This window comes from Rattus rattus, chromosome 5 (assembly GCF_011064425.1).
Source record: "Rattus rattus isolate New Zealand chromosome 5, Rrattus_CSIRO_v1, whole genome shotgun sequence".
NCBI lineage: Eukaryota > Metazoa > Chordata > Mammalia > Rodentia > Muridae > Rattus > Rattus rattus.
In genome coordinates, this window is record NC_046158.1 from 49,718,708 (window position 1) to 49,728,353 (window position 9,646).

At 48.1% G+C, this 9,646-nt stretch overlaps 1 protein-coding gene across 1 annotated transcript in view; it reads left to right on the forward strand.

Annotated features, from left to right (window-relative positions):
- Positions 1-9,646, forward strand: part of Map3k20 (mitogen-activated protein kinase kinase kinase 20) — a 159,321-nt gene that overhangs the window by 121,419 nt on the left and 28,256 nt on the right. Inside the window, 4 exon segments of the mRNA XM_032903486.1 lie at positions 1,238-1,268; positions 1,362-1,501; positions 6,396-6,458; positions 7,780-7,872. Coding sequence (XP_032759377.1) covers positions 1,238-1,268; positions 1,362-1,501; positions 6,396-6,458; positions 7,780-7,872 — 327 coding nt within the window.

Genomic DNA, 9,646 nt, shown 5'->3' on the forward strand with positions numbered 1-9,646 from the left:
TGCCTCCCTTGCTCAGGCCTTCCCTGAGAGGAATGGACAGAGTGTTCCCCATAATCTTACAACACAGGATGCTTAAGTCCACAGGAAGGGCTGCGTGCAGCTCTGGGGAGACGAACTGAAGAACCGTGTAGCCAATTCTGTCCCCATATCTGCTTCCTTAATGGGAAATGGTTTTGAGAACTGCTGATGAGAGAGAGAGATACCTCAGGGTCTGTGCCTATCCCGGATCAATTTACAAGCGCAAAGGCATCATTAAATGAAGAAGAAGGTAAAGATGGTGTGCTAAGTAGCTCTGGCAAGAATTGGCTCCACCCTAGGGAGACAGCCACCCCAAGGCATCTCAAGACTCATGGGTAGGAATTCCAGGAGAGCTGTTCTCCAGCTCAGCCTGGTGCGGGGCTGGGGCATGCCCCTCTGCCCTTTGTATTTTTATGGAGTTAGCTTCCTTTAGTGTTAGGCAGCAGCACAGGCTCCACAAAGTAAAGAAGCCGGGTGCCAGCTTCCTGTTTCTCCTCATTCCCAGAACCCTAGAAGCCATGCCTCTTGCCAGCCCTGTACATAATTGCTCCCTCCCTAGCAACAGGGATGGATCACTTCCTTTGAATAGAGATGGATTTGAAAGATCGATCTGAGTTCCAGAAGCGATTCTCAGTGTTTGCTGCCAGGTTGAGGTAGAAGTCCATTGTCAAGGGACCCAGGGTATCAGAATGACTGAGTCTGGCCTCTCTATGTGTCTTCCCCAAGGTGATGTTAAGCCACCAGTAAACAGGGGTCGAGTAATGTTCAAGGACAAGGGACCCCTGGTTGTAACCACCTCAGTAGACACAGAAAGTACCTTGTTTTGCCTGTCCCTCACCCGTGACTGCTGTGGCCTGACAGGCCCAGCAGGCATCCCATCCCTCTGCCCGCTGCTGTGTGGTCCTTGTTACTCACACAGTTCCTGAAAAATGTGCCATAGCAATCACCACCTGCCCGTGTGAGTGGAAAAGTCATTATGGAAGCACCTCTAGGAGAGATGTAAACTCTCCCTCAGAAGTATCTCAACTGCCCAATGCCCCCTACGGGAGGATATCTCCAATCAGAAAGCTTGAGGCTTTAAAACTACTGAGAGAACTCTTCTATCTTTCCCTTGTGGCTCAGTTAGAGACATCTGAATCTAGGGGGGACTTTAACTGTTAAGAATGACTACTGCCTGTACGTGAACCTCCCAAACCATGTGTGTGTCCTCTCTTCGCAGTATTTTTGGGTTCAGCAGCTCGTCGGGAAAGGCAAGTAGAATCAGTCACCCTTGTGTCTGTGGAGCTCACTTTGTGGAGGCCGTGCTTGAGCCTCATTCCCTGCCCTCTGCCCTTCTCCCCCAGGCGAGTCCTCGGTCGAGATGAGTGGATACGCAAGCTTGTTTAAGGAGAACAACATCACAGGCAAGCGGTTGCTGCTTCTGGAAGAGGAAGATCTGAAAGACATGGGCATTGTCTCCAAGGGACACATCATTCATTTTAAGGTATGTGGTAGGAGAACATCAATAAATCAACTGAGCGTGTGACGTGGGGTGGGCGTGTCAGCATGTAGAGTGATGACGTTAGGTGCTGAGGTGCCTCCAGGCTGGGCCCTAACTAGCGACCCACCCGGGCTGCTCCTGTTCCCACCCTAAAAGCCCAAGGCAAACAGGTTAACCTGGCATAGCAGCCGGTACCTGGGTAAAATGGTGTAACACTGATGTAGCGCCAGGAAACCTCTAGTCTAGGGGGAAAGTGAAGTGGACCGTTCTGTGCAATGACACCTCTGAGAAATGCCACAAAGGAGAGGTACCCAGGATGTGGGCAGACTTCTGGAAGGAAGTCATGAAGGAGTTGAATGCTCCGGACAAGTAATATTAGTCAGGCAAAGGATTAGCACTGGAGGTGTGTAGGGCAGAACTTCTCTCAGCCGGGGGAAAGACCAGGGCAAGGAAAGAGCTTAGTGGGCCAGAGGACTGGAACTAAGGTAGAGTGAGACCGAGAGCAACCACCATACCCAGGACGAGCAGGAGGCCACTTAGCCCACTTAGAGCTGGAGAGGCCAGACATTCACGAGGAATCCACAAGGAGCCTGGAACTTGTGTACAGCCCAGATGAACTCAAAGCCACTGCCAGCACCCAAGTCACAGGAGTATATGCCACATGTGTAATCTCTGTCACACAACAGACAAAGTGTATACTTTGGAAACCTGAAGAAACTCCAGAAAATACTAACATCCCTCCAAACATCAGTCTGGAAGGTTTCCAGACTAACCCTATTTTCACTGCTGTTGGTTTTTTTTTTTTTTTTTTTTTTTTCACAGTTTAGCCCAGAGCAGGACTTGGGCTAGAGCCTGGTAGGACTGCACTGAAATAGTGTACACAAGTTCTGTACCTAATACTTAATAAATTTAATCAGTTAATTAAGCAGCTACCCAGGAACCAGACCCCTTTGATTGGCTTTCCAGAAAGCTACTCTAATATAGTAACACGTGCAGACGTCTATGGGATAATGTTACTAGAGATCTGTTTCAAAAGAGACTTTATGCCTACAGTCTTGGCAGTTCAAGGCCAGCCTGAACTGTATAGTAAGACTGTTGCCTATCTCTACTGCAAGATCAAATCGCTCCCCAAATCCCAATCCTAGGATGGATGGATGGATGGACGGGTGGATGTATATAGATTAGATGGGACAAAGGGTAAAAAGAACACAGTTCTTCCAAATCCACACCTCCCCAAAGCCATGTCAACAAATCCACCTTTACTCTGAGCACCTCTCTCTATGGCTGTCCCATTAAAGTCCAGAGAGAATCATTCATTCATGTTGTTCCAAAGAGCCCAGACCCATGTGAGAAATGTCTCTTGGCAACCTTGGGACAATGACTGGACACTAACCTACTATCTTTAAGACAAAGCAGTACCGTGATGTCCTCCCCTACAAAGGGAACAAGAAGACACCTGTACAAACATCTATTGGGGGGAAAAAAAGCTAAACAAAAATTTCTCCCAGCACAGAGGTATCTGAGCTCCAAATGACAAAATTTTGTAAATCTTGACCTGTGGAACAGATACTAAGGTGCTCCCATCTGCCCTTACCCTCTTCTGCCTTTACCAACTTGCCTCAAGAATCAGCCAGAAGGAAAAGGAGTTGTAAGCTGTGATACTTTACCAAACCAGAAGTGATTTAAATATTCCTGGCACAACCAGGATAGCAGACGTGCCCCATCTATGCTGGTTGGTGATATCGGACAAGTAATATCCCAGCTTACTACATATGACGCATCAAATTCAGTGCCTGTCTGCTTACAGGGCTGGGCCTATGGAAGTTCAAAGACTCACCCTGCCCTTATGGAATTTACCTCCCAGAGAAGAGACAAAACACATGCATGTGACTCCTTACAGGCAGTTGGAAGAAAAGGGGCAGTCCGTTACCTGACCAGTGGGAAGAGATGGGGAGGCCTCAAAATAGGGGGTGAGGGGTACTTGAAGCTGGATCTAGGGACAAGGATGCATCAGAAGGGGAGTGGTAGAACACAGAATTAAAGAAATGGGTTGCCTGTGTTCAGAGCCATGGGTAGCTTGCTGGTCTGGTGGACTGAAGTGGACTGAGGGTGGCCCAGCACCTGAACCAGCTTCGCACCAGATGTGTGGGATGTGGCCAGAGCTGGAGAGCATTGAGAGCTAACGTGTTTAAACTTGGCTTCTGGCTTGGCGTTTTACAGTGGACTAGGGAGGAGAAGCTGGGTTTAAAACTCCAGGTAGGCGGTTGAAACAGGCAAGAAATGAGGCCTGCCTGGCTCCTTAGCAGAAATGGGAATAGAGAAAAGAGGAGGTGGGCGAAGCTTTGGTTGAAGGAGAGCACAGTAAGATTGGAGCATGTGCCGCTGTGTGGGTGCTCACTGAAACAGACAGACACAGAGGGCCACGCTGCTATTCTGTGTGTATGCTGCATATCCAGAATAGCCTATCTTAGAGGTGGTGGTCGCCAGTGGGTGGGACAAGGAGGGAAGGGGTAGCGGTTGCTTGAGTGTCACGTGACGTTTGGAATACACTGGAGAAGAAAGGGCTGCCTGACCCTGTCTCGGCAGTCGAGGCAGCTGGAGGAAACACTTGGAAAGGTTACTTTTATGGTAGGTAAATTTTACCTCACTAAAAAAATAATACAGGGCAGAAGAAACAGCTCAGAGGGTAACGTGCTTGCCATACAAACATGAGGACCTGGGTTCAATTCCTAGAACCTGAAGAAAAATCTGCAAAAAATCCAGGCGTGGTGCTAGGCGAGTGCAATCTAGAGCTAGAGAAGCAGAGACTGGCGGGTGCCTGACGCTCCAGAGCCAACCGGCCTAGCCTACTGGGTGAGCACCAGGTAGGGAGAGCAAACTAATTTCTGTGAGAGGGAGAGAAAAAAGGGTTTTCTGACTGGGTCTGTGTGTGAATGGTTCTGGTGTGAATGGGCTTTGGAATGAGAGCCCCGCGGGCATTCTAGACAGAGCAGAGGCGCTCCTCCTGGTCGCTGGCGGGAGTGTCTGCTGCACGCATGGGTCCACACACTGCCCGTGAGAAGCTGTCCCCACTCCCTGTTCCATCACTGGAAGGTACGGTCATCACGTGACTGAGACTCTCAACCTAAGAGGAGGGGATAAAACCCGCAAGCTGGAGCCGGATATCCACCCGCCCAGCTTTTTGGTCCAGGGTCCCGCCCTCTGAACCTGTCTGCTCCCTTCTCCCCAAGCTTCCCGTGAAGAAGCAGGGTACCCAGACAAAAGCTAAGCATCCATAAGTGTTCATGACATCGTTGGAAGTTTTGTTTTGCTGTAGGAAAAAAACAAAAGGCAAAGAACAAAACAAACAAACAAACAAAAAACCAGACATCTACTTTTCCTGGGTCGACCTTCCTGACTCTGAGACCCTTTAATACTGCTCCTCAATGCTGTGGTGACACCCCAACCATAAAATTATTTCACTGCTACTTCACAACTGTAATTTTGCTACGGATTACAGATCGTCATGTAAATATCTGAAATCAAGGGTATCTGATATGCATTCCTTCTGAAATAGTTGTTTGACAAGTACACCCTATTGGTATTCTGTCTAAGCCCCACCCCCACAGCTACCTGGGAACGGCCAGGTATGCTCCGCCCCACAGTTGCCTGGCAACAGCCAGCTGTGCCTGACTATAAAGGGGGCTGCTTGCCCCCTCCTCATTCTCTCTTGCTCTTGTTCTCTTTGTTCTTCTTCTCTGCTCTTCCCCTCTGTCCCTGTCCCTTCTCTCCCCATCCCCCTCTTCCCTCCACGTGCTCATGGCCTGCCTTTCCTCTCCTCATTAAACCTCTCCACGTGGAACCATGTTGGCTTGGTGTGTTCTGTCCAGGCAGGAGCCTAGATTTCATCCCCTCTGCAAAGGGGTCACGACCCCTGGGTTGAGAACTGCTGATCTAACCTGTCCTCTCTGTGATTCTCGGTGCCCCCTAGCGGTAAATTGGTGCATGCTGAGGCTACAGCCTTGCTGATGGCTTTGCTGGTCCTCACTTCTGTGTTCTCCCGGACAGCCATAGGCTAAACGCTGGAGCGTTAACTGGCCCTACCCAGCTCAGGTTTGAAGGACAGCTCTATTTATTGCAGACTCTGAGGTTAACATCCCTGCCTGGCTTATTGGTTGGTTCTTTGCCAGCGTCATTTCAGCTTGGCTTTTTCTCATTTTTTTTTAAATTGAATTCTATTTTCATATCTTATAGTGACTTTGTTACTTCATTCAACTCTTGGCTTTTATCTTGAGTTGTCTGAACGCAGTGTTAATCATATTCTTGAATTCTTTGGGAGTTCTTTGGGGTCATTCCCCTCGAGTCTCTTACTACGGGATAAGTAATGTGGGGAGGAGACACGCTGCTCTAAATTTTCACTGTGTTTTTTGTTTGTTTGTTTGTTTGTTTGTTTGTTTTGTTTGCACAGATTTGCACATTTGGAATTGCTTGCTTAAGTAGGAGTATAGACTCAGGTCTGCTGGTCAGGAGACTGCTTACATGCTAGCACTGGAGTCAGGGCAACGGAGAAAGTATGGGCAGGGACTTCAGGGCCAAGGATTCCTTAATAGTTGGAACCAGGAGCTAGGTGACTAGGAAGTGGAGCCCTAGCCGTAGGGACCTGGCCAGTCTTACCTGTAGGGGAGCTGGGTGGGCTGTGGCTTAGTATCTCTAAAGTAGTCATTCCTGTTCCTCTAAATGATGACAAACTGCTATCGTGACTTTGACAATCGGACATACACTCAACCAATGGTCAATGTTAACATCCCTGAGAGAGCCTTAAACTGCATAAAGAATCCTTTCTTGTATGTGCAACAATCTTAATCCTCTTTGCTCTCATCGAATCATTAATAAAGTCACGTGATTTTTCTCCTTCCAGTCAGCTATTGAGAAGCTAACCCACGATTACCTGAACCTGTTTCACTTCCCACCACTAATAAAGGTAAGAGAGGTTTCCTCACTGAAGCCTCCCTCTCAGCCGCTTTTATTGCCATAGGCACCTGCCGCATCCGTCCGCACCCAAATTTGCTAATGTCTGGAACTGTTGTTTGAAGTGAAATTTAATGACATCTGTCCAACAAAGACCCTTTGAAGACTGCCATGTGTGTAAATGACACTTTGAAATATTAACAACACATTCCAGATAAGAATAGCACTCCTCGATAACATAGGGGACGGCCTCTGGCCTCGTGCCTGGTTCTGGAGGCCTTTCTCTGCCCCTTAAGTTACTAAAGGAAGTCACCGAGCAGATCTCTGGGGTCGACACTTGCCCTGGAGGTGGAGCGAGGATTCTTAGGTTAAATAGAGTCCCCTCCTAATCCTTAGGAATACAGCCCAGCACCCCTGCAGATGCCTGCAGCTGAGATTAGCACCAATCCCCTTATACACTGCTTTTCCTTGCTGGTGATAGAGTTTAATATATAAACTGGGCACAGTGAGAGATTAACAGTAACAAGTAATAAAATAGCAGTTTACTTATTAAAAGTTATTTTTAAACTTGTGAATTGTTTCTATCTACAACTTTTATATCATAGTTTTGGACCAGACTTGACTACAGATCACTGTGGGAGACACAGCAATAAGTAAGGAGAGAGCACTGCGCTCACCCGCAGTTGTGAGTGTAGCCTCAAGGCACACGACACACTTCATTATAAAATCAACAACTACTGTAGTCAGTACCCAAAGCTGTGCTAATTCACCAACCGCCTCGGCTTCCCATCTCTCGGCCCTTGGGTCTCCACGTACAGTGGAGACGCTGCAGAGTTCCCGTCTAGAAAGAGTATACAAATATTTTGAATATTTCGAAGCTCTTAGCCTGAAATCTCACCACATATCTTGTACAAAATGCACTCCAGAAAGAAGTGCACACTGCCAGACGCATCCCGGAATCCGCGTCAGTGACGCGGCTCAGAAGAGCCTAAGATAAACCGTTCAGCAGAGTTTACAAAGCCCTGTCTGAATTACAACCTGTGTCTTAGTCTAATAGAAGTTCAATAATAGATTGGACTGGGAAAGTCCCGTTAGCACCAGGAGCTAGGGGAGAACTGCAGAAATGTGGCCAGGGGTTTGAGGACCAGGGACCCATGAACAGTCAGAAACTGGAGCTGAACTAACCAGGAAGTGTGGGCTGAGCAGGTGAGGCCTGGTGGACCCTTTCCTGTGCCCTTGGGGGGTGAGGGGGAGATGAATTACCTGCTTTACATGGAAAGTCAGAGTGAAAAAAAAAAACGTCTCTAATAACAATATCTGCTTTTCTATTTCAGGATTCAGGAGGGGAACCTGAAGAAAATGAGGAAAAAATAGTGAACCTTGAACTTGTTTTTGGATTTCACCTGAAGCCAGGCACTGGCCCACAGGTAACGTTTCGAGTCCTTTGGGCGTTTTCCGTCTGTAACTCCATGTTTTATACACCAGCCCCAACCACCTGGTAACATGGTTGTGAATACAAGTGTAGACCTCATAGCTGAACTGGGCTGGCAGGCTGCCTCTGGAATCCAACCTAGGAAATGGATAATCTCCATCAGAAAAGGGGTACTGGGGAGGCCACCCACGCTCTCAAGAGCACAGAGCAAAGCACAGGCAGCATGAGTTTTTGGCCATTGCTTCCTCTGCTTTCTGGCTCTTAAGGAAAAGGAGAATAAAGCCAAATTGAGAATGGAAACAGAGATCTGGATTATCAGCTCCGAATAGGGCAGCAGCCATTTAACTCATTCAATGAGGCCTTCATGCCATTTTCAGCCTGGAGGGGTGCGGGTGGGGCACTGCCTAGGTAGCCTGTGAGCTGAACTCTTGAAGTTACCTTGTGACTTCCTCACAAGGTGACTTGCGTTACCTCAGATCCCTGTAAATCGCTAATAGCTTCTCTTCTGTGTCTGTGCTCTACTGTGTGTCACACAAAGAGTGTTTGTAGGAATTACCTTTCCTCATTGCTACGAGGAAATCCTGACAGAAGCAGTCTAAGGAAGAGGGATTATTTAGGCGTGTAGTTTAGGAAGAGACACGGTCCGTCGCGGTGGGAAGAAGGGGTGCTGTGACTCAGTGGGCTGGCCACACTGCAACTGCGCTCAAAGCAGAAAGACATCCAGAGAGTATGCTGACACTGGGACTTTTTAATTCAGTGTGGGAGCCCTTCCCCTTACAGTGCAACCCACCTTGGGTCTTCCCTCCTCCCTTAAATCTCTCTGGAAATGCCTCCATGGACATACCCAGAGGCTCAGACCAAAGTCTCTTAAGGAGATTCCAGATCTAGTCACGTTGCCAATGACGATGGATCATGGCGGGGCTGGCATATGAAAGTGGCTCTTCCCCAGGTTGCAAATGTGAATAGTGAACCTCTGAGGGGTAAATACCTGCCCTCCAAGAGTTACATAGCCAGAAAGTGGCTGAATTGAGAATTGGTTTGGGGTTTTGTTTTGTGTGTGTCTGTGTGTGTCTGTGTGTGTGTCTGTCTGTCTACGTGAATGCAAGAGTCTACAAGAAGGTATTAGAACCCTGGAGCTGAAGTTACAGAAGGATATGAACCACCTGATGTCAACGCTGGGAATTGAACTCAGGTCCTTGGAAAAACAGCAGATACTTTTAACCTCTGCACCATTTCTCCAGCCCCAGCCCCTGCTTTTAACTACTACATAACCTGTACTTTTGCTTTGCTAAAGGACTTATATTTTAACTTCTTGAACCTATAGCTTGTGGCTGGGGAAGGGTTAGACAGGCCTGGCTGGTCTCCAGGCCATTGCTTAATAAAACCCTACTCCTCTCAAGCCAGTCCCAGGTTCTAGTGCCTGGGAACTGGGGATGTGTGTAAGTCATGAGGGTTGGATTTTACCCGGGACTTTGGGAAATCTTCTGCCTACAGCACTGCAGGCGGATTGATGCACTGCGCCTGGGGAAGGGGATGTGTTATGACCTCTATTTTGGCCATAATGTGTCACTAAAGGAGAGCTTCTCTGCTGCACTCTGGTCACTATCCACTCATTCTTGTAAGAAACAGGAAGAATGAGGACAGAAGATGAAGTTCCTCTCTCCCTAGCAACAGTGAAGGACTTTCTAACCCCGCCACAAACTCAAGTCTGCCCAGTAGCAAGCAAGGTGTATGCTACAGTCTGCCTTCTTGAGTATCCTATTCTGGGA